We start from the raw sequence: 24,580 nt of genomic DNA on the forward strand, positions 1-24,580 counted from the left end.
TGTGTGTGTGTGTGTGTGTGTGTGTGTGTGTGAGAGAGAGTGGTGGAGGTGGTGTTGCTATATGCATTTGGCAAATATAAACAAACATATATTAAAACAATCAAAAGCAAAAATGTGGCACATAGTTCAATTCAACTTCACACCAAAACAATAACGCAGTCAACCATACAATGTACACTCACTCCCATGTCAAAAAGAAAAATAAAGAGAGAGAGAGAGAGAGAGAGAGAGACAGACCAACGGATGCGGTGCTAAGACCTGCCTCTCGCATACAATCGATCATTCTCAACTGCTTCAAGCCTGGGACGGAATGCCATATTAGTCGCAGTATTTAAGTATACAGACAATTGGTTTTCAAACACACATTTGTTTGTCCTTCGGGAAAATAATTGTACATTTGTGTGCAGAAACAAAGCACGGATCAATTGCAGTTTGTGTCGAACATGTACACTCTTCAAATTTCAGCCCGGAGAGGAGAGCATAATTTAAGGGAGGAAAGATAACTTTATGGAACACACCACAGGTTCCTCAGAAAAGAAAATCGGAAGATTAGGGAACTTGGCGCACCGCCTCAGAAGCATCTCTCCAAGCGTTTCGTACAGTAAACGTCCACTGAAAATTGATTCTCTTTAAAATTGAATAATAATAATAATAATAATAACAACAATAATAATAATAATTAGAATAATTCAAGGTGGACCTTGTGAACAAGCTCCAAGGTGCAAATAAATAAGGACGCAGTAGTGTTTTGTAATTATTGATATCTCAGCCCCGATTCAATAGATTCTCGCTTTTCAAATCAATGACACCTGTGACGCAACCAAATGCAAGAAAAGTGGGATGTCTTCACGTTGCGCGAGCCGTTTCCCCAGCAGGGGTGGGGTCTGATGTGATCTAGCTGTAGCTGACGAAGGTAGGGTGGGGGTGAGGCTGGGGGTGGGGGTGTGCATCCATCCAACCAATTCATACAGCGACCAGCTTCTTTTTAATTCCTTGAATATGGATATAATACGACTTTGTGTGTGTGTGTCTTCTCAGGGGTGAAGTTGGGTGTGTAGGGTCTACACGAGATTATACTCTTTGAGGTTGAGCTGCAGGATGGTGTCTTTGACGGCTGCAAAGACAAAGCGGATGTTCTCGGTGTCGGTGGCGCAGGTGAAGTGCGAGTAGATGATCTTATCACTGTCGGGGTTGAGGTCCACGAACATCTTCAGGATGAACTCTCTACCTGCCTGAGCATCTCGCTGGGGCCCTGTAAGCAACCAGTTAAGAATTATTATTACTTAATTATTAATTGGTCTGAATGACAAAATCCATACCGTTAGATAAGAATTAAAACTAAATATGAATTGCAACTGGTTCATTACAACTGGAACACTAAGACCTACAGATGGCTAAATGGGGATTGGAACTGGTTAACTGATAAGTTTACTTTGACTTTTACATTTTACCATTAATTATGAAAGAAATAGATGAAGATATTGGTAAAGATATGTATGTAGACATAGGCATCCCTTAATAATTAACTAAAAACGTTGCATATTAAGATTTATAAACAAAATGTACAAAAATGTAGAACGAACTACAGTAATTTTGCATTGTGTATAAACCGCAGGACAGTGTTTTATGCAAGTTAAAAAACAAAACCATATTAATACCATATTCACTGCCTCATGTATTAATTTCATAGCTGAAGAAATTTTGCAAAATCAATGTATACACCTCAGCTAATAGTTAGTAAGGACATCATAAACCCTACAACATAGCTCTGAAGATGCATCTTAATTTACATCTATGCATTTAATAGATGATGTAATCCCAAGAATAGTAAAATACAGGTGACAAATGACCAACCATCATATTCTGGGAAGTAATCCACCAGATGAGAGTAATTGATCTTCTCCTCCAGCAGATCTTTCTTATTCAGAAATAGTATGACAGAGGAGTTCTGGAACCAGGGATACGTTATTATCGTCCTAAATAATGCTTTGCTCTCCTCCATCCGGTTCTGTCAGGAATAACAAAACAAAAGTATGACATTTTAGTACTTCAAGTTAAAAGTAAAGTCCAACCTGATAAATGCTTTTATAGGTATTGCTCTACGACACATGAGGGCGCTTCACTGCCTCTGTGGACCTGGCCTGGTAATACCTGGCTTTCAAACAGTAGCTCTGACAGATTAGCTGTTTATGCAATTGTGAAGGCAACTGCTGAAATAATGGCTTAAACCCTGCTCCTCATATGTTCAAAAAGTCCTGATCACACATTGCCCTCTACTGGTCACCGATGGTTTTGTAGGCTGACGCGATTTCAGTGATACAGCTCCTAAAAAAACCCAAGCACTACATACACCGCTACCATCTGTATTGCAGATTTTACCCCCTACAATTCTGCTCAGTCTCAATTTATGCACAGAAATTCTGATCTTTATCTTACAGCCTATATGGACATTATTGGAATTTAAATTATTTAAGCATAAATTGGTTTTCAGATTAGATAAATGAATTATTTTACAGTCACACTGCTGAGAAACAACATTAAAAACAGTCCTGACAGAGATGGTATCAATACCAACAGGAGCTTCCACAACTACAGCTGTAGAATAACACATGATGACTAATGTCATAAAAGGAAAAAGGAAACACAATGACTTTAACAGGAACACCTGTTGATCCTTGAGAAAGAGAAAATACAATGCAAGCAACGCCCACTGGCATGGGCAGCACTCCCAAGACAATCTGTTTTGCAGCTAACAGAGCATGCGCGAGAAAGAGAGAGATACAGATAAAGACTGAGAGAGAATGAGAGGGCGTGAGTGAGAAAAAAAAGTGAGAGATATAGTGAAAGACAGAGAGAGAGAGACAAGAAAATGTGGAGCACCATTTCCTTCCACTGTTAATGTTGATTGTATACCAAGGGAAAATGTGACAAAAAAACTAAATAAACAAAAATTAAAAAGAGCTCCCATCTGGTTCATAATACTACACTGACAAAAGCATAGCCATCTGGCCTTACAGTGCCCAAATTCATTTGGAGAGAGAGAGAAAGAGAGAGAAAGAGAGAGTCCTGTGTCAGGCCTCTAATCTCCCCCCTGCTGGCCACTAACAGGTAATGCCCTCACCTCGTTGTCGGATTCGACCAGGACCTGGTCGTACTCGCTTAGCGCCACCAGAAACATTATGGAGGTGACGTTCTCGAAGCAGTGGATCCACTTCCGTCTCTCTGACCGCTGGCCACCCACGTCCACCATCCTGCAAGGCGGCAAAGAGCGAGCAGGTCAAAGGTCAGTCGGAAGTAGCCGTTTATGACGTTTCACTAGAGCAGAGGGCTTTAGAACCATAAGAGAATTGGCAGATAAACCTTTTTTTAAACTCAGAGTAACATGGAGGTTCCACTTTCCTCACGGGAAAGACCAAGAATAGACCTCTGAGTTTGTCCTATGGGAAAATAACGGGGATTTTGAATTATCGCACCTGTTAAACTCTAGTGGGGATGAAAAAGTCTGAAATGCAGACGTTTTCCTGAACACACTTTTGTCCTCTGCCTTCAAGTGGATACTGTGATCTCCGGTACGTGAAGGCGGCACACTTAGATTTTTTGCTACCCTAGAGCTAACTTGCAATGCAACTTGCCATAGGTAGTTAGCTTCAATTAACATTCGGATCTCCTTATAAAGGGCAAAGATGGCAGCTTTGGTTCCTTTTTGTAGGCGAACTTCAGTAGGCTATGGAGAGAGTATGAGGAGGAAACATTTCACCCCACATTACAGGCAGAGATCCACCACCCCATTCGAGCAGCGACGTGGTGAAGGGTTACCTAAAGATGACACTCTGAAGGTCAAATGGATACTCGATGATGCCTGTGGTGGGTACTCGCACTCTGAGGACATCTTGTTGGGTGGGTACGTAGCCAAGTTCAGCAATGCGATCCACTGCATTCAGGTAACTGAAGAGAGGTCGGGGGTGAAGACATTAACAATGAATCCCAGAATGTCCTTTACACCAAATGTGTTTCAACGGCATGTGAAAATTAGACTACGTCTTAGACTAAAATATCTATAAAAACATTTCAGATTTTGAATTGAAAGTATCCCAGGTTTAGACTAAATGATTTATGTTTATAGTTTATGGTTCTCAGCAGACTCTTGTCCAAAGTGATACAGGGATCCTTTTACAGTTTACAGTCCTCTTGACCCCTAATTATATCCTTTGACAGGGTGCAGACTAAGCCAAAAAAAAAAAGACACATGTGGACTTGGACATTTACATATGACTGAAAAACAAAAATCAGACAAACACAAACAACCAACATTCAATTTCCCTACTTTTCTTGAGATTAAATCTCAGACTCTTCTTGTGCTCTGAATGGCCAGTTTACATGTTACTTAACAGGTAATTCCTCCATTTGAGTTCAACCCCAAGACAAGAACTAAAATTTAATAAAGCAGTTTTTGCTGCCAAATTCCATTAGTACTCAAAGGCATTGGCCAGCTAAATGACTTAATTAAATCACCGTGCAGGAAGAGGACGAGAAGCACTCACTATTTGGTCGAGTCGGAGAGCTGGTATTCCCTTCGCCGGTCATAGCACTCCTGGATTCCTGGGTCGTTCCATAGACTTTTAATGGCATCCACATAAGGGTTTACAAATGATGAGACCTTCTCTACATCCACTTCACGTACAACATTAGCGTTGCCCTATACAAGAAAGGACAGTGAAGGGGGGTTGGGGGTGTTAACTCCATGCTAAACACAGTGGGAATCATGACATCAGAAAACTGCTGTTAAGGCCCACAGGAAAAACGACAGCCATTTTAAGTCGTATTGAAAAAAAAAAAAACATTGTGCTCACATCCACCTAATGAAAACACTTTCCAAGCTGACAGCCATCATCTACTACAAGGCCTACTGCAAAATGTCTTACTACAAAAAGCTATGTTACGTCTTGCAGTTGAGACGAAACCAGGTTTCTGTTTCAGTTCTCCAAAGCCCACGCTCACTACTGCTTAGCGGTGACCCACTACCGACAAACTTCAGACAAGAGTTTTGCGACACACCGTAACACTTTCTTCCGTCAGACATACGCACACACACACAAAAAAGGAGAAATAGGCTTGCCTTCGCCCTCTATCTGGAAATGGAAAAGAGGTGGCAGCACATTTCTGTAAGGCAGTAAATTTGTATAATTAATTTCATAGCTTGGGGGGGATAATCTCATTAAGACGAGCGCCGTGATTAACCAAAGTGATTCTGCCCCCCCCTCTCGTGGCATTTGTCTCATGAGTTGGCCTACTTCGTGGCAAGGGTGAAGTCACTGGGAGTTTTCTGGCAATATGGATGTCAGTTCGGAGACACAGCTGTGCACATCGCACTATGTGCCTATGCGACTGCAGCTCTCCTACATAACAACAATGACATGTAATAACTGTATTTGTATAGCCTCTCTGGTGAGAGCCCAAGGTGCTTTCCAGACTCTGAAGTGAAGTAAAACCAGATGAAGACTCCAAATACAGACATAATGTGATAAAAAAAATATAGTCTATGCCGTGAAATGAGGAAAGAATTAAACAAAGAAAGATTTACTTTAAAGCAACACCAAAGAGTTTTTTTGTACCTTAAAATAATGTTTCCAAAATCGTTTCAGTGGTTCATCAACTCGTAACAGGGTGAACTGCACTTCTGCATTCGCTTCGCTGCCCTTTACTATGCAAGTTTGCCAGATCGGGTAGTGGATCTCTAGTTCGATGGAATGAGACATAAGAAACTACAAATTTGACATGCTTCTGATGTCGCAATACATCATACTTTTATAAAATCATACAACATACTCTACCTTGTCTGTGGACATCGTTATTTGCAAAGCTGGTGCTGGATATAGCGTGCGTGCGACAGAGGAAAAATAGCGTGCGTGTGACAGAAGAAAAGTGCTTTGGTGTTGCTTTAAGAATCAATTCAGGATCAGAATAACAAAAATGAAAAAAGTTTTAAAAATATAAAATGACTCCAAGTAAAATTAAACAAATACTTAATAATAAAATACCCCCAAAGACATAAAACATCCAATAAACAAAAACAAATACTTTTAAGAGACATATAGTGTGCAATGACAGCAAAGGTAAAACCTCAACTGCCCAAGTATTAAAATGTGTATAGCACATAGACTGGCCATTAAACTGGGTGGATCCATAGAACATAATCAGAGTCAGAACTAGCTCGCGTCGCACCCTCCCTAATGTTAAAGGCCGGGCCCATGTCGCTACAGACTCCATATGCCCCACTGAACCAGCCTCTCCTGTAGCTCTTGGTCCTGCCTGCCTAATGTCTCTAGTCTAAAGTGGAATCTCCATAGGGTGTGAGTGTGTCTGTGTGTGAGACACACACTCTCTCTTTCTCTCTCTCTCTCTCAAACCACAGACCTTATGCTTCAGAGCACTCGCTCACAACCTCTGGTTACCCTCACGAGGCCATGCGTGCGTGTATGTGTAGGGTTTCCGAATGTCATGTACTTAAAAGCCAGGAAGGCATCATGTACCTTGTTGTGCTCATACTTGTAGGGGATCATCAGGGTCTCCATGGCACGGATCATGGACTGTACAGAGGTGAAGATGTTCTGGTACACCAGCTTGATGAAGCCTTTCTTGTCCTCCTCGGAGTAGCCCGACCCGTGGATGATCCTCATCTGCTTGATAAAGGTGCTTTTCCCACTCTCACCAGTCCCTTAGAGCAGAGTGCAAAGGTCAGAGGAAATGCACAAACTGTAGACCATAAATGATGAAATGTACTTCACACAATCCCCCCTAAAACAACAGCAGCAGCATGCTAGTCGGGAAGTGGCAAAGAAGGACCTTCACTATATTTGCCATACTGCTAAACAAGTCCCACCTGCCTTTAGGTATATTATTTATGAATACCAGAGCACTTTTGGTGTTTTCCTGTTTGGCTGTAAACTGATGGCATCTATGAGAAGAGTCGATAGTTTCTTAGAATTTCAATATAGGTGCCATTGGCTACAAATACCCACATGTCAATAATTACAGTAGCCCCGCTCCCCTGGTTTACTGCACCATATACTGATCAGGATATACATGTGGTATGACATGGGTTACAGCCAGTCACATCACATAACATAAGATAAGAGGTTTTCGTTGGTGACAAAAAAACAAAAGTTGGTGAAGGTTGAGTAGGTAAGTGCGTGTACGTGCATAGGGTTTAATTGCACTACGCCCATTACTTCAAGGGAATAGCTTGTTTTGAGGAAGCAGCAGTGAGCATCTTATCCTGATGGATGTTAAGTAGTAAACAGGCTCCTTTTTTAAAAACACATTCGACATGTATTCTACCCAACCGTGCACGCGACATATCAGTAGCCCATGTCAGTGATTAACGTTGTCTTGTGCGTGTGGCTAAACCTGGATCCAGCAAAGCACCAAAGGTTTGTGAACACCCACACGTTTACAAATAGCTGAGTGAATACTCATGTAATAGCCCACCAAGTTAAAAGATAAAAGATTATCGGGCCCAGCTGTAAATTCATGTCCATCTCGGAAACGTGCTGTTTAAACCACAACAGCCATAGCCATAATTACATTTATCTAGCAGGACCTTTAACCACCTTATTTACATGCACAAAAGTTTTGCATAAATTACGGCAATCACTGCAAACAACATGTCTTACAAGAGGAAAGAAATGTGGGGTGTTTCACCATTCCATACCGAGTAGCAGTAGCTTTAGCTCTCGACGGGCGTCTTTCTTGTCCCGGCGGAGCTGCCTCTCGATTTCGTCGTTGATCCGCCTGGCTTCTTTCGCCTCCTCGCTGAGGCAACACGCCATTATGGAGTCCAGAGTCATGATTCTCCGAAAGAAAACGCTATGGGTGACTATTTTACTTGTTTAAGACTTTTTCAAAAAATCCATTGAGGAAAAATAAAACAGTGCATGGGTGTATTGCCACGCAGTAAGATTGTTTTTATAGCCTGAAGAAAATGGATTTAAAAATTCGATTCATGAAATTGTCCACGAAAATCACAGAAAACCTACAATTGTTTCAGTGTGGGTCATCCCGACTGTTTCAGGTTCTTCTGCCCAGAGTCTCACCCAACCAAAGAGTGCAATCCAAGTCAGTCTGATTTGCTTTTAATTCTTACTTGAGCAACAGATCCTTTTGGAATACTGTCCCCATAGTCATCCGTTCTTATTAGCTGTGGTCTTTCAATCTTGTCAGGTCTTTCTTCCTCATCGATTGTTTTCTCTAACGAAAAAAGGAGACGATCCTTTATCTTGCGTTTGGAAATTCGTCAAGATAGAAACAATCGCACGAAATAATCTGTTATACTCAAGTCTTTCTCCCCAATAGCTCGACTCCGGGCGTGGTAAAGCTGAATATGGCGGACTTTCACTCCAATTCCCTTCGAACCACTAGACTGGAGTACAGTTATCTACTGGAAAATCCAATGGAAAAAATACTAAAGCTTTAGAAACCTAACAGTTTTGAGCATACTGTACGTTAGTTTGATCGCATACCTGAAAAATATGCTGTGGCATTTTGCACCCGGTTAATTCCTGTTGAAGTACCTTCGATTCCCACTTTTGGCTATTCCATATGTAATTTCATTAAAGGCACCATCCACTCCCAGCCATGTGACGTTTTGAACTGAGGGGTGTGTTTGGCTGGGAGGACGACGCTCTGTGAGGAAGCAGTTTGACCCAATGTGTGGGAAATACGACACATCAACAACTTCCCAAACATTCACATATAGCGATGCGACCCAACAGCATGTCCGAGGTCCATGTTAATAATATAAATGTTGACTATAGACATTGGTAAGGTAGCCTAATGTGTTCAGCATGTTTTTTGTAATCGTTTTCTGTCGAGCAGTAGGTTAGTAGCCCCCCTAAACAAAACAAATGCATAAACTGAGGCTATGGATACACTGATGAATGGAATGTTGCTGCTGAGGGGCTGCAACAAAGTATCGTTTCGGGTCGGACATTAATGTTTAGGGTGTTGTTTTAGGTAATTTTTAACCTACTGGCATTTGGCATGGACTGCGTAATGACAGCCTGGTTGTAATCGACAACCATTCCACACCTTGTACAAGCCACTTAGGTTTCAAGCACTGAAATTGTGTACGCTTGGAGGGGCCTTCCTACGCCCATGGAGCAGAGCAGACTAGCATACTGTAATGTCCTCGGCATGTCTTAACACTATATCGGTTAGGCATGCACCGGATTGACCCTGGGTTGTTCCATTTACCTATTTATCCGTGTAATGGAGGAAGTAACTGGCCATCGTCAAAGGCATTGTAAAACAGTTCGATATTTTGAGAAAATACTTGGGTCAAGACTCTAGATAAACCATATACGCCGACTTAAGGCCACATTGCATATTTAATGGTCCAGTTGGCGCTGGAACTCCCTGCTGACGGGCACCAGCCCACAGAGACGAGACATCTCTCCGGGTAATGTGCCATAAATCCCTTGGCAATAAAGATCAATGTGACTAGTAACTTTCCACTTAGTGTCAAACTCCAAAAACACTTTGAATTTAAACGCATTACAGGTAGGCTAGACAGGGACCAATCACAGCGCCTCTGAGAACTGAACTGAAACAAAAATGAGGTCCATAAAACCAAATGCTATATGCTATGTTGTGTACATTTTCAGATAGGCCATTTACATTGTGTGTATTTAAATCTTAGATTGTATAATAGAAGAAAGGTTTTTGTGACCACCTACTGAGGCCCATCCAAGCAACACCCACTCCTGTGACAATGCTGCCATCTGTTGTCTTTAGTTAGAGAAGGCTGCAAACAGCACTGTTCATTCAGGAAAACGTACATCCGGGAGAGCAAGCCGTTTCAGGAAGCATTGTGAAATAATGACAGCAGTGAAAATACACATGCTAGTAAAAACTATTCGGTCATTTTAATCAGAATGTGATACCAGATAACTAAAATAGGATACCAAGTAATTCATCTGTAAAAACAGTTATCTGATTGTGGTTTACAATATAGCAGTTAAATCGATTAATAAAACAAATGGCAAATAATTTAGTGCTACATAATTAACCCCAAACAGTTCTTTTTTTTTTCCCTTTGCAATGAATTTGATGCTTTGATGCAATGCTTTGAACACACAGATTATTGGTATACACAATGTACATTTATACGACTAGGTTGATGTCTGCAGCCAAGGCACAGTGGATTCTTCTTTAAAATGCATCATAAACTGTAACATATCTAGGTCCCCCTGGCCTTCTAACAACAGCTGTGATAAGAGCACAGGAAGATCTTGAGGTGAGCAGGCTTTCTGTCTTTAATAGTAAGCCAAGACTGCTTGACGTCCAAAATCTCTCATGACCTGGTGAAATGCAATCAATTCTGAGACCAATTGCATTTCTCAGTATGCCAAACACGGTTGCATCAGGGCACACACACACACTAGTATAAAAACACAGACACACTTCAAGTATTAGTAAAAGGTGGCACAGACTTTATTACTCAACACTTGCAGCACATTCTACAGAGACCAGAGGGGCAAAGAGAGCGATTAAGAGACCGAGACGGACATGAGTAAGAGGACGAGGGGTGTGGGGGGGGACATGCTACGCAGCTACATAGAAAAGCTTCGTCTTTTTGTTTCCGCCCCCAATCTTGACTAGTGCCTGGTAAGATCCCCATCTAAAATGTTAAAAATGCTTACGAACAAGACGTACAAAAACACAAGCGTCATCAAAGCTAGAGGGATCCCAAACATTGATGTGAAGTAGAAATGGTCAGTCTGTCCCACCCCACATACTCTTGTCGTCAGAGTGGCTTCACACAGCATAGAGAATCAGGTGGGGTTTTCTTTTTTGTTTTTAGAAAAACGATAAAGGACAGAAAAATACACCCCATTATACCCTCGCACCCTCTTTAGCCAATTAATAATAGATGGAAATTTTTCAAAATAAAAAAACTGTACTGATATTTAAACTCTTACCAAAACAATCCATGTATATTTACATTTAAAAAAAAAAAAAAAAAAGAAACGCTTTTGTTTCAACTCAAAACCAAAAGAAAGGGGAAAAAAAATGGCAAAAAGAAATTTCTATTTCATTTATTTTTTTCTTTTTAAATAAAAATGTTACAAAACAAGATTACATTCTGCATGGTTGCAACCAACACTGCATGCAGCTCAGGTAAGGCCAAAACAAACTTGGACAAACTGGTGAGCTCCCTCCAACATTACAAGCAGAAAGACAAAGAGGAACCAAAACAAAATAGTCATACTAGAAAGAGAGAAAATAACTCATTCTGCTGCCTTTTAAAAGATATCCAGACATTTTACACATAGCAGTATTTTTTTTTTTTTTTACTTTTTCGCTTCTTTTGTTTAATAAAAACGATAAGATGACTGAATGAGTAAATAAATGAAGAGGGGGGGCACATCTACCCAGAGAGGCTGAGAGGAATGTCGGCTTTGAAAAGAAGCGGGTCTGAAACCGGAGTGGGGGTGGGATTTGGGTGTGGGGGCTCATGGCAGTTTGGCTTGGGGGTTTCTGTTGTCGTCTAGAAGAAGCGGCCGGAGTACTGCTTCACGCTGTAAATAGGAAACGAAGGAACCAGAATGAGATGATGTCAGGAAAAAGAGACGCGAGCCAGTCACAGGACCGGTAACGTCTCCCGGAGAGAGAGAGAGAAAAAAAGATTCTGGACAAAAAGACCTGATAAGGACACACTCCTTGTTGGAGAGGGAGGAATGTGAGTGTGTATAGGATTTGTATATGTGTAGGGTGGTGTGGACATGTGGATAGGTAAGGGTTAAGTTGCATGTGTGAGGAAGAGATCTGGTTTTAAACAGGCATGCAAGGTTAACATATTCAAGGTAGGTGTATGTCTGTGTGCGTGTTACACCAAGCCTTATAGGGTGAAAAACCCGAGGACGGAGCAGGTCAAAACAATTACGATCAGGCAGAAAGATTAGAACACATGCTTGTCAATTAGCCCTGTGCAGATCACTCCCGCTTGGCACAATCAGGACTGAGCGTCACGTTAGCAGGGTTCGGTTGCCTCCTCATCAAGAGAACCCAGGAGGAGAGGAAAGGGAGGGGAGGGATAGGAGGGTGGAAGGGGGGGGGGGCGGGTGTAGCGAGTAGGAGTGCGGCGCACAGTCACATGTTGAGCTTGGGTAACATGTCTGGACTGTGCAGCAGAGGTTGTGTGCAAGTGTGAGTGGGTAAGGGAGAGAGGGAGGACAAGGAGGACAGGCATGTGAAATGCTGAGAGCATGCGCGGAGCCAGACGAGGCCGAGCCTGTGCTGTAGGGTAGACTGCGATTTGTTGTCACTTCATCTAACTAAAAACAACAAAATCACAAGTCTTCCACACAGAAGCAAGCCAGCTTGTTGTTTTGTTTTTTTTTGTTTAGTAAAAAAAGAAAGAAAAACACAACAGTCCACCCGTTTCCCCAAGTCACCAAAAAAGAAAAAATGGCATCCCACAATCGATTTCTTTTTTCTCCCTCTTTCTCTCCCGCCAAGCTTCCCGTCAAATGGCAGCAATTTCGCCGTAACAGCAATTTCACAGGACAGTATGTTAGGAAGGGATTAGAGATTAGTCAGAAGGGGGCAGGGCTGGAGACGGGAAAGAGTCATGTGGGTCACACATTTCAGAGTGGGTTGGTCACTTCAAAAATGTCAAATACAAGCAAGACATTTTCAGTATACACATTATACAAAGTGAAGTATAATTATTTATGTTACAAAAAATACTTCAACACAAAATTGTAATGATTGCTAAAATTATTCTGTGTGCTTTTTGCAACAATCTACAAAATACTGTAATTGTGTAATCAAAACAGACAACCCTTAGGACTGCAAACTAGATGGAGCTGTACTGCCCTGCAAAGCCAAAGTGCATTACCTACGAAAATTCCAAACGGAGAAAAACAGCATTGGTGTTGGTCTTTCACACTGTATTTTAGCAGATACTGTAAAATGAAAATCCCTATATCTTCAGAAAATGTTTCAGTAGATTAATGAGATTTTTATAGATTGTTCGGAGGATATGGCATTTTATATTGGTGTAAAAAAGTGAATTTCACGTTACTGCACTTTGGCTTTGTAGGGCAGTGTACAGCACTACTATGTGAAACACTAGAGGAAGAGAGAACAGAAGACAGAGACAAAAACAAAGGCCCAGACAGACAGAAAACCAAAGACCCAATGGAAGGAGACAGTGGAAACAGTAACACGGCGATGGTGAGGGTGTGTAGGAGGAGAATGCGCACGCGCACACACACGCGCACACACACACACACACACACACACAAATAAATAAATAAACTCACCTGTTCTGCAGCAGGTACTGTGCATTCTGGATCTGATCCTGTGTGCCCGTGATTGTGATGATGCGGTCCTCAGATCCCTCCAGAGGCTCGTCAATCTTGATGGAGGCTCCAGACTCATGGCGGATCTGCTTGATCCTCTGCCCACCTTTGCCAATGATGGAGCCAGCCAACTACACACACACACAGATTTTACTTTCAGAGAAATGAAGAAATCATATGCAAGACAAAAATTGTGTCTATGTGACGAGTGAGGTTAGGATTTTGGTTGCATGTCTGTATATGCCATCGAGTTAACTTTTCTTCTGGGAGGTCCTGTGTTTGGTTACACACTTGGTTGGATACTAGTGTGCGTGTGCATATGTGTGTGCGTGCATGCGTGTGTCTAAGAAACAATGTGGATTTTATGCCTGAGTGAATAATCTAGCAAGAATGGTTCCATGTGTTTGACTGGATGCGTGTCGATGCATGTGGGTGGTGTGGTCACCAGAGTCCCACTCACATCTTTAGGGATGGTGACTTGTGTTGTGATGACTGGTCCCCCAATGTCACTGTATGATCCTCGTCCACCTAGAACGCATTAGATTCACTCCAATGTATTCAAAACTACTTTCATTTCATTGAGACAAACAGCTACAGATATTGCCTTCAGGCGTGGTTAAGTAAAAAAAAAAAAAAAAAAAAAAACCATGAAATCTCACCTGACTGGAAGGGCTCCCAAGAAGAATTATTGTCTTCAAATTAAAAGAGCGGAGAAAGAGAAATGTAAGTGGGGGGGAGCGGGGACATTCATGAAGGTTTCAACAGCAGTTGGGGCCTTCGGAAAGGCAGGAAGGAGTGGCACTAACAATAGGAAGTGCTTGTGTCTGATATGAAGGCAAACGAGCACATACAAGGCTGAGTTGGAGTCGAACAGAAATGGCATGCATGACTACTTACCATAGCCTCCACTCTATAGGCGAGGAATAAATGAAAGAAAGAGGAAGGAGGGAGAGAAAAAAAAAAAAAAAAAAAAGAGTCATCAGGTTGGTAAAAGTGCTTCAAGAAAAACATTCACCCAAAAAAAGAAGTTAGACTTAAGCAACCAATTACGTTTGGAAGCATCATTCGTATGAAAGGGAAGTGGAAGACGGCATTCGCCGTAGCCCTAAATGGCAGATGCCAACAAGCCTTCTGGATCCATCCAGACACTCGCTCTGCATTTGCCTGGAGAGTTCGCTGGCAAGTGCGGTGGCTTTCACCTACGTATTTAACTGCTCCTTGGTAACCTAGGCAACAAGTAATTCAAAAATCTGTTGCTTAGCAACAGCAGGCCAAACCGGTGCACACAGGATGAGTGCTCCACATATGCATCCATAACACTGCCATTTCATCCACACTGAACAGGCAGTTCCTTTTCCTGTCTTCCAGCAAGTACTAGCTCTTCCATTGGGGTTTTCTTTGTCGAATTAAATGCAATATTGACTACCTATAATTTGCCATTTTGCACAGAATAGTTCTTGATGAAGCCAGAGATTTGGGGATTTTTTTTATTTTTGCTCACCATGCTGTCATAGCGATCTCCAGGCCGCCCTCTTCTGTCGCTGCATGCAGAAATTAAAAGATTAGAAATGGGAGAAATGTAACACCTGAAAATGTAACATTATTTGACTCCACAAATGGCAACATTTACCATAACAAATGGACTAATGCAACAATCTAAATAGATTGTGTAAATGCATATGATGTGCAACAAATGTAACAGGAAGCTAGATAAAATTTTTTTTTTTAATCGAGTAATAATTCACTCCTGTGGTTTACTATCTGAAAGCCTCAGCCTTCCTGTTCATCTCAACAAATGTACTCATGCACAATGCCACTCCAGTCAAGCAAGGTCAAAATGAATCACCAGAACATATTACATATAACATTTTGGATATCAAAACTTGCAACATGCTATGTAATTTTGATTCTTTTTGTCAGTTTTGAAATGTGAAAAAGCCACACCAAAGATACTTTTCTTGTAAAACAAAACCAGCTGACATATTTGGCCTTGCTTCTGCGGTGACCGTGGGTGAGGAAAGCGCCAAAATGGCTCTTAATAACCTGCTCCACCTCAGCGCAGGGCTGTTAAACTCGTTTAACCTGAGCTAGACCCAAGTCTGGTTCTCGTCACAGGAGATAGGCTTTCAAAATGGCTGCTCAACAGGCAATTGAGTTTATTGCTGAGGGCCAATCAATAAATATAATGGGCACATGTAGAAATTAGAAATGACACAGGACATCTAATTCTCAGGCTGTACGTTTAATTTGCATAGGAGGGATTCTGTTGGAGCTTTTTAAAAAGGAGAGGCGGAGAAGTCACTCTAAACGACTGTACTCACTTTGGTCTGTCATCCATATTGCCGTGATAGCTCTGGTGTGAAAACCGGTCACCTCTAAAGAACAAGGAAAATCCTGTTAGGGCAAATGTGTGCTGCTACCAAGGTCAAGAGTTCAAGACAGCAGCCAGGACTACACTACAAAAGGTGAAGCACTCCAGCAGACACAGATTAGGCATAAAATCTCTTAAAGTGGCAAGAAGAGTTGCAATTGCCACTGAAACCCTTATGGTGTTTTCTTGAAAACTGATCGAAGTGGTCCCTGGTGCTAGGATTGGTGGTGTGTAGTGTTGTCACGATACCAAAATTATGACTTCGATACGATACCTGCCATAAATATCACGATGCTCGATACTGAAACGATACTACGGCGAAATCCTAAGATATCCGGAAAAGAAAGGACTCATACCTCCCTCCAAGTGTATTGAGTCATTTGTGTTGAATTCGTGCACTTTTGTAGTGTGCAGGTCAATTCTGGGTTCTAAACTTCCTACATAATTATTATTTTTATAGTCAGTAAAATAGTAGGCCTACTTTGTGTGATTAAGTCCTTTATTTTTTGTTATAGTTCATTACATTGTGTTGTGTTTTGCCAATAAAGTAGCTTTAAATAGCCAAACTAGGCTAGATCAAGGTCAGTGTTGAAATTACTGCATGCAAATCATTGAATGCTATGCAGAGGGGCCTAATCTTTAGGCCATCTGATGTACAGTAAAGGCTTCCCTAGGGCCTTCCGTGTTCATGGGATTTCTTTGACAGTTGCAAAGGGAAAAATGTGAGGATAGTCTTCTTTGCCCAGTGTACAAGCACGACGTTCCAACCACTCAGGTCTTCGGCCAGATAGGCCTACACCATTACCTGTTGCAATATGTCTGTGTGCATTCCTACATTAGCCTACGTCTATTTCTTTGATAACATGATTTGCTACCACGTAACAATAACCCGCCATTATTATTAGGACAACACACTTTGGTGGTATTATATGCTGTGGGCTTTAATTAGCGCATTTCGGGTAGCCTATCCTACATCTGGGCAATACTTATTGAACAAATTGCAGTCTACATGCCATGACAAATATTACCAGTAGTACTGACCGAACATGAAATAGATTGTTTAGAAGTTATGGTAATGTTATTCTGGCGTGAACATTGCGCTTTCATCACATTAGCACCCTATGATAACAGCTCGTTATAATAATAATAATAATAATAATAATAATAATAATAATAATAAAGCTTTATTTGTATAGCACCTTTCATACACAGAAAGCAGCTCAAAGTGCTTTTCATTTGAAGCATGTAACACAATAATAGTCAGTCAGTCATTATCAATCACTTTTCTTTGCTGTTTATGATCTACTCAGCAACATATCAAAAATATAGAAAATGACGCCATAAGACTGGCAGCCTTAACCCTCTTACCCCCACAAGCACGCCATATGGCAACTGTGGCAAGGAAAAACTCCCATATTCCAGGAAGAAACCTTGAGCAGAACCTGACTTAATAGGGGGAGCCCATCTGCTTATGTCTCGTCAAAATGATTACAGCTCGTCAAAATTCATTGATGAAGGAAGGTTCGCTTTATCCCAGCGAACCACTCGTTTCACTTAGGCTAGACTAAAACAGAAGAGAAGAACTTGGCACTAACCATGTAGTCGTGTTTTCTATAGCATATTCGTTAACCTGTCGTTCTTTGAACAAAAATTTTGGGATATGTCTGCGAGGTGTTTAGCCAAGTTCCATGCGTAGCCTACTGCTTTTAAATGACTTTGAAACATTTCACAAACGGGCCTCTGTGTACCTGATGGCTTGCCTTCACTATTCGCGATGTATCCGAAATAGTTGCAGCTTTCACTTCACCTTTTGTTTTATCCACAAGGCCGAGGACGGTCGGCAAAGAACTACTGTATGTTGACGTTGGCTGCGCACTCACTCACTCAGAGCTGCCTGCTTGACACGCCCACTTGCCTAGATGCGTGCAAGGAGCAGTGAGAGCAGCAGTTCACGTAGACACAGAACGTTAATTTTAATAAAGTCTCGATTCTAAAAACGTCGGAAATCGTATATCGTTTTTTGCGTGAAGGCATCGTGATACCTTTTTAGTATCGATACACCGTGCAACACTAGTGGTGTGTGTAGTTCTCTTACCCCCCTCTAGGTGGCGGCGGTGGGGGAAGGGGCAAGTTGCGTGCCCTGCTGCCCCCGCGTCCTCCCCTGCCAGGTGGTGGAGGTGGTGGACCGCGGCGGGGGCTCATGTCGTCATAGTCCCTCCTGGAGGGGGGCATGGGGCGACCTCCACGGCCGCCTGGCGGCATCCGCTCGAAACCTCCGCGGCCGCGCATGGGGAACCCGCCCATGGGCCTGCGCCCACGCTCCTCGAACATCATAGTGAAGCCACCATAGTCATAGGTCTCGTCATAGAAGTTGGGGTCGTAGGGCTGGGCACGACCCTTAATCGGGGCCTAACAGCAGAGAGGTGATGGGTTAGGTTTAACACAAGAGGATCATAAGGGGAACAAGTTTGTATCCATGTTTGTATCCAGAATAAAATGACTGAAGAATTTAGCCTTACAGACAAACGTGTCAACAAGTCTTCCTCCTCAACTCATTTACAAATGTCTGACAGAAACAGGTCTGATATTTTTTGTGTGTCTCGTAAGACCACTCAAAGAAAATGCCCAGTGTCAAAGGTTCTTGCTGCATATCGTGAGATGAAACGAGGGATACCAGGTATTTTCAAAAGGTTCTCACCTCAGAAGTCAGCTCCAGGATGACTTTGATGCACTCCACCACTCGCTCCGGTTTCCCCCCCACCAGAACCACACGATCGGTGGAATGAGGACAACATTCCTGAAAGAGCTTGATTGTGGTCTGGGTGTTCTAGAAGTAAATATAACAGAAGTCTAAGAACTGGATCATCCCCGACAACGATATACATAGCACCACATACAAATCTGGGAATATGAATCTGGGAAGGATGTATCTGACAGATTGGTCCCTAATACCAACACTGATGTGAGCTAATAAGGAGGTTTTTTTGTTCTTTTCTTCACAGGGGTTCTTACCTCCCTAAGCTCCTTAATTTTGGCACCTTTGACCCCAATGATACCTCCCGCCAGACTCTGGTGGATAAGTAGGCGAAGCTCACAGTCAAAGTCGATGCCATTGTAATGCTGGTACTGGAAAAGAACAGAGAGTTCAGTGTAATGATATCACAGCCTTCCTGCCACTGAACAAATCCCACAGGTTGTGGTTTAGCGACGGCTAGCAGGCTCATTTTTTCCATATGAGGTCGCAGACTGGCTTCTCCCATCGATGAACTACGTGGCAATTTTCTGCCGAATGATTCAAAATAACTCTTGTCACTTCTAATTATCTGACAATCCTTCTAGTTGTTTGCATTCACTGGTACAGTAGGATCATTCTAGTCCACACTGAGTTAGCTTCAAGTCATATTTCACTTCCTGAATGTTGAGGGTGCATGCAGGTTTTTTAAAGAGTACTAGGACTGCACTCACCTCCTCCAAAGTAGGGATGATCTTGAGGAGAATTTCACCGATGGTTTCGATATCTGCACTAACGCTCAAGATGCTGGAGAGCCAAAGGGGTAATCAAGCATAATGGCGGACAACGGCAAAAACGGGGGAAGGAAAGCGGACAACATTTTTAGAATAAACATTCTGGTGAAGCATGAGCAAAAGAATAACAAGAGAGTGCAGATTCAAGAGAGAAAGAAAAGGAAAAGAAAGAAAAAAGGAAAAAAAAAAAAAAAAAAAAAAAATCAAACAAAAACAGGACTGCTGAACACATGTTTCAAGTTTCCCCAATACTCGACTGAATTAACGGCCAGCTGACATGCACTCGCTGATCGCAAACATTCAACAAAGAAGAAGAGACAAGACCTGGAGGAATGGGCAACTTTCTTGGAAGGGCTCAGATTAGGGTGGGCACAAAATGGCCACAAAGTAATGCATGAGAATCAGAGAGGGACACAGACACAGAGAGAAAATGGTTGCTTAGGTTTTTTTTTTTTGGTTTTCAAACCCACCACCAGCGAAACAAATCTGGAGGAAGGAATTTGATTCTAAAGAAACATGTCAAAACAAATATTTCTCTATATATTTATATTATAGCAGCTATAGTGCAAGATTCGCCATCGCAAAACCGTGCCATTGGCACACCTTCTCACAGTGACAAAAGAGGAATTGGAGGAGAGGGGGGCGGGGGGAGAGGGGTTGAGGAGGGGGGGAGAACTACAAGCAAAACCAAACAAAACCAAAGGAAGGGGGCAGATGGGGAGTGGTGGCCAGTAGGTGGCGAACAGGAGCGAGGGGGGGGCAGATGAGAAGTTTGGCAGCTTAACAGTCTGAACTGATGGGAGGGGAGTAAGGGGCCAGAAACGGAGAGAAAAAAAAGACAGAGAAAGAAAGAGAGAGAGAGAGAAAGAGACAAACAAAAAAAAAACGGGGGGGGGGGACAGAGATGCAGCACCAGGAGGAAATTAAAAACTAGACAACAGTGATGGAAGTGACAGAGTGAATTTTCTGGAAGGCACAGCACTCGCTCAAATCATGAACAGCAATGTTGAGAACAGTGAGGTGGGGGTTTGGGGGGGGGGGCAGGGGGTAAGGGGGGAGCAAGGTGGGCCACAAGGACAGAGCGAGAAAGTTTCTTTTTGGATTTCCATAATTCACAGTTTAAAAATGAAAGATAATTGGTAATCTCTCATTCTAAAGCAGGGGAACAACTTTAAGAAAATTACAGAAAAAAAGGTTCCAAATCTTGAAGCTGTGCTCCTTCCATTTGAAATAAACTAAAGAGAATGGAATCACTTCCTATGTGTGGGACAACTCTATAAACAGGTTCACGTGTGAGTGTGTGTGTGTGTGTGTATGTGTAGAACACTGGAGTGACAAAGAAAAAGGTCCATATTAAAATGAAATACTGAATGGGGGAGGGGGTGGGGTGGGGAGGGGGAGTAAGACATAAAATTAAATAAATAAATGGAACAATACACGTTTCTTAAAAGGGTGGGGTGGGGAGGGGGGTATACTTCATGTGTAAAAATGTTAAAATGAAACAGAAGGCAGGTTATCAAAAGACATGTGTTCTCTGATCTAATCAGGCAGTGAGGCAACAACTTGGTGGGACATACCGCTCTGGGCCACTGCTGTCAGGGACTGATACACTGGCATTGTACTGCATTGGCCGTGGAGGTTGGCATTGGGCAGGGGCATTCAATCACAAGTTGGCAAGTAAGGTGCCCGTTTATGGCAGAAGGGGCACGTTTATGGGCGGGGCCAACCGGGGTGTCAGATGGGCGGGCGGGCGGGCGTTCAGGGCGGAGGTTGGGCCAACGTCAAGGTGGGCAACGCAGGAGGGGCATGTCGATCCAGAACATGGGCAACGGAGGAAGGTGGCCAAAAATAAAAAAGTAAAAGGAGAGGGAAAAGGGGGAGAAGGAATACATTTTTAATTGAATACAGGCTATACTCATCACTCTACTGTCCTTAAAAAGAAAAATATAAAACCAAAAAGAAAAAATTTAAAGTAAAAAAAAAAAAAAAAAAAAAAGATGAGACTGGCAAGTCTGGCAAGTGAGTGCACAAGAACACAGCGAGTGATCTCATCCAGCTCAAAGCAAAAGGTAACATTTCAAAATGACTACTAGGGTACAGAAGTGCTTGTGTCTCTTTACTTACTCCCAGAAACTATTGGGTCAGCTCAAGAGTCGAGACAACTGTCAAAAGGGTTGTTTTGTTTTGTTTGCTTTTTGGGTTTTGGTTGTTAACCAGGGCAACAGCTGGCGCATGAAGACCTTCTTCAGAACAACTGGAGGCCTGAGGTGGATTACCCCTCTACACCCCCTTTCCAAAAGATGCTGTCACATGGACACACCTGTGTCTCTCCCATCCCACCCACCCCCCAAAATCTGGACCCACTGTGTCTGTCTTCATGAGCCAACCCATAGGTGCAGAGTTTCAGCAAGACAGCGAACAAAACTCTGGGTCAAATTATCAGGCAACAGTTCGACGGGCATGCAGCAAGTTTCTTTCTTTTCTTCTTTCTTTCTCCAAGTGAAACTGACTATCTATTTATTTATTTAAGGGACTTTTTAAAAGACTTGATCTATGTCAGGTTTGGACTTGTAGTTGTTGTTTTTTTTTTTCCAACAACAGCAGTCAATGGGAGGTTTCATTAGCATGAGGCAGTGTTATAATCATTACAGTTAAATAGTTGGACAAACAAGAGGATACAGAGACTTGTCAGGGACCAAAACAGTTCAAGCCCACTAGAGTGCTACTGTTATTGGGGCGGTGGTAGTGTAGTGGTTAAGGAGCTGGGCTAGCGTGCAGTAGCCTGAAAGTTGTCGGTTCAATTCCCAGCTTCCACCGTTGTGCCCTTGAGCAAGGCACTTAACCCCAAGTTGCTCCGGGGACAATGTGATCCCTTGTAATATAGCTGACATATGTAAGTCACTTTGGTCAAGAAGTGTCTGCTAAATGTAATGTAATGTAATGTAATGTAATGTTATTGCTCACAATAAGAACTCCTTCCTACATCCCACATCAAAAACAACCAAAAAAATAAGAATCAAATAATAATAATAATAATAATAACAATAACAATAATAATAATAATAAAAACCCTGTCACTGGCCCCAGCTGGGAATACTCACGTCTGTACGCAAGGCTTTAATGTTCTTGCCACCTTTGCCGATTACAGCTCCTGCATTCTGGTGAGAAGTAGGAGGAAAACTTGTTAAATCATACTGGAAAATTTTAAAAAAAACTGTCAAGATAAATTGTTTAAGATTGACTTCAGCCAAACTGAGAGGTGATGACGGCTGAGGAGTTATCTGGGTAAGTACGTAGAATTGTGTACACATGTGGTCCTACACCCAAAACTTATTGATATTGTTGCCATTTTGTTTGATTTGGTGGACCAAGTAAGATGAGACTGGAAGCAGGTACATCCTCATCATTTGGTCAGAGATGTGAATGCTAACCTTGCTTTGCAGTAGCACACGAAGCTCCACCATTTCATCTGTGTTGCGAGACCGCTTGAAGGCCTGTTCCTCATCCATGTCCTCAGCAGGGCGTTTTCCTAGCAGTGGCAATGTAGTGACACTTCAGTATTAATTTCATACAAAAAACAACCATGCAAATCTCTTCTCTCGGACTAAAATCCCTCTACACTGAGCCATCAAAAAGCTGCAACAAGTAACTCACCCAACATTGTAGAATCCCACATAGTAGTGAGGACTACTTGCCCATTCTTATCTACTATACAAAACCATTCGCAAGGATAACAGACAGCTAGCGCAAACAGCATCTGACAACTGATCAGCCCCAATCTTATGGTTATGGGATTTGGCAGACGCGTTTGTCTAGCAGATAAACACGAATTCTCTGGGTTTTACGATATTCGCCCGCTTATGCATGTGAGCATATGTTTGGACTGCTACATTACGAAGTGTGTATGCCCTTACCGTTAGTGTCAGTGTTGCTGAACGTAGTCTCTCCCTCCTGCTGTTCAATTTCTGTCTCCATTGTTTTCTACCACCGGTGAAATGCGAACGGGCTCCTCACTCCGGGAATCTGCTCCAGAGAGCATCCAAATAATGACAAACAGCACCCCGCTTCAGCCTTCAATTGTCTAATTAAGCTATCGTATAACTGACACAAAGCTAAACTAACAAGGGCCTTAAAGATTCCCAGTACGTTACATTAATTCATAATTTTTGGTCAAATAAATTAACCATTTTCAGGAAAAGTAAAAATAACGGGGAACTCTCTGACAACCAGACAACTGATCGTCGCTGACGGAAGAATATGCTAGAAAATTCAGTTAATGCAAAACGAGATAATGTCATTCAATTAATGAATAACGTTGCAACAGAAAGCTTGTTCTTGCAAACAGCAGTGCAGTCGCAGCTAACGTTAAACATAACGATGTCTACGACTACGCCTAATGTAGACATCTAAGTACATTTGATCAATATTTGTTTAACTAAGCTGCACAAACTAGCTCAGTCTCTCTATCAGAGAAACGCGCATCTAACATCAGCCAATGTCCAAATTTAGCTCTGATGCTTGGTAAAACACCGTCTACAACAGCTCAATGACCGACATATGAAATCCCACATACTCCTTTGCTAAACCTGATATTAATTCGTTGCCATCCAATTAACAATAACAATCGATATGATGTCCTCATAGATAGAATCTAACCACAAATAGATACTTGTTAGTTAGTGGTTTAGCGATACTCATTGACAACATCGACTGCCAAAATACGACTAGCTAGCTTACTAGCATGCTTGATCTTGGTTTTCCGGTTATTCTGCTGCCTTGCTTTTGCAAAAGGCCGGGCAAAGTTCGCTAGCAAGATAGTATTCATCTCCAGACGAGGAATGAACTACATTCCACACGTTTGCGGTAGTATAATGTATTTAACGGTACTTGGCACTGCGTCGGCACTAAGTGTTCCAACATTTGCTATATGCAATGGTTAGTTAGCAAGCAAGCTTGTAAATTAGCAAACCTATTTACTCACCTTGCTAGTTCGGTAGCTGGTTAGCTTGAAAGCTAACTAGCAATCGCTTGCTACCTAGCTTCGACTGCTACCTACGGTTAGCTTATTAACATTACACACCTTTTACAGCGACAATGTCGCCCTCGGAATATGTTGTTAAATCATACATTTGCAGTGCTGGAAGCCAACTTGTATGCCCAACTATAACTAGCATTCCCAAATTACACTGTGTGTGTTTATTTCTCAGTGAGATTGCTTAAAATAACACCAAAATGTGTTACAAACCTGTAACCGCCCCCGTCCGCCACTCCAAATATGTCGTAAAGATGTGCGCATTCACTCTTGATTCTGATGCTT

At 42.2% G+C, this 24,580-nt stretch overlaps 2 protein-coding genes across 4 annotated transcripts; both read right to left on the minus strand.

Moving 5' to 3' along the window:
- LOC125304285 (guanine nucleotide-binding protein G(q) subunit alpha) lies at nt 1–8,764 on the minus strand. Its single transcript, XM_048258409.1, has 7 exons — nt 7,712–8,764; nt 6,531–6,715; nt 4,542–4,696; nt 3,817–3,945; nt 3,122–3,251; nt 1,855–2,008; nt 1–1,252 (listed from the first exon to the last, which is right to left on the minus strand). The coding sequence occupies exons 1-7, from the start codon at nt 7,845–7,847 to the stop codon at nt 1,062–1,064; spliced, it is 1,080 nt and encodes a 359-aa protein (XP_048114366.1). The 5' UTR covers nt 7,848–8,764; the 3' UTR covers nt 1–1,061.
- Nucleotides 8,765–10,467: 1,703 nt separating this feature from the next.
- On the minus strand, nt 10,468–24,566 carry hnrpkl (heterogeneous nuclear ribonucleoprotein K, like). Of its 3 annotated transcripts, none has more exons than XM_048258770.1 (16): nt 24,509–24,566; nt 23,178–23,286; nt 22,695–22,792; nt 22,365–22,421; nt 20,841–20,884; nt 19,204–19,276; nt 18,751–18,864; nt 18,437–18,565; nt 17,834–18,147; nt 15,689–15,742; nt 14,869–14,908; nt 14,265–14,277; nt 14,027–14,059; nt 13,828–13,895; nt 13,329–13,498; nt 10,468–11,579 (listed from the first exon to the last, which is right to left on the minus strand). In XM_048258770.1, the coding sequence occupies exons 2-16, from the start codon at nt 23,236–23,238 to the stop codon at nt 11,549–11,551; spliced, it is 1,299 nt and encodes a 432-aa protein (XP_048114727.1). In that variant the 5' UTR covers nt 23,239–23,286; nt 24,509–24,566; the 3' UTR covers nt 10,468–11,548. The 3 variants fall into 3 exon arrangements, with proteins under 3 accessions (XP_048114727.1, XP_048114728.1, XP_048114729.1); XM_048258771.1 differs by lacking the exon at nt 24,509–24,566 and adding an exon at nt 24,245–24,268; XM_048258772.1 differs by lacking the exon at nt 14,027–14,059.
- Nucleotides 24,567–24,580: the final 14 nt, after the last annotated feature.

The sequence above is a fragment of the Alosa alosa genome, chromosome 12 (genome assembly GCF_017589495.1).
Source record: "Alosa alosa isolate M-15738 ecotype Scorff River chromosome 12, AALO_Geno_1.1, whole genome shotgun sequence".
NCBI lineage: Eukaryota > Metazoa > Chordata > Actinopteri > Clupeiformes > Clupeidae > Alosa > Alosa alosa.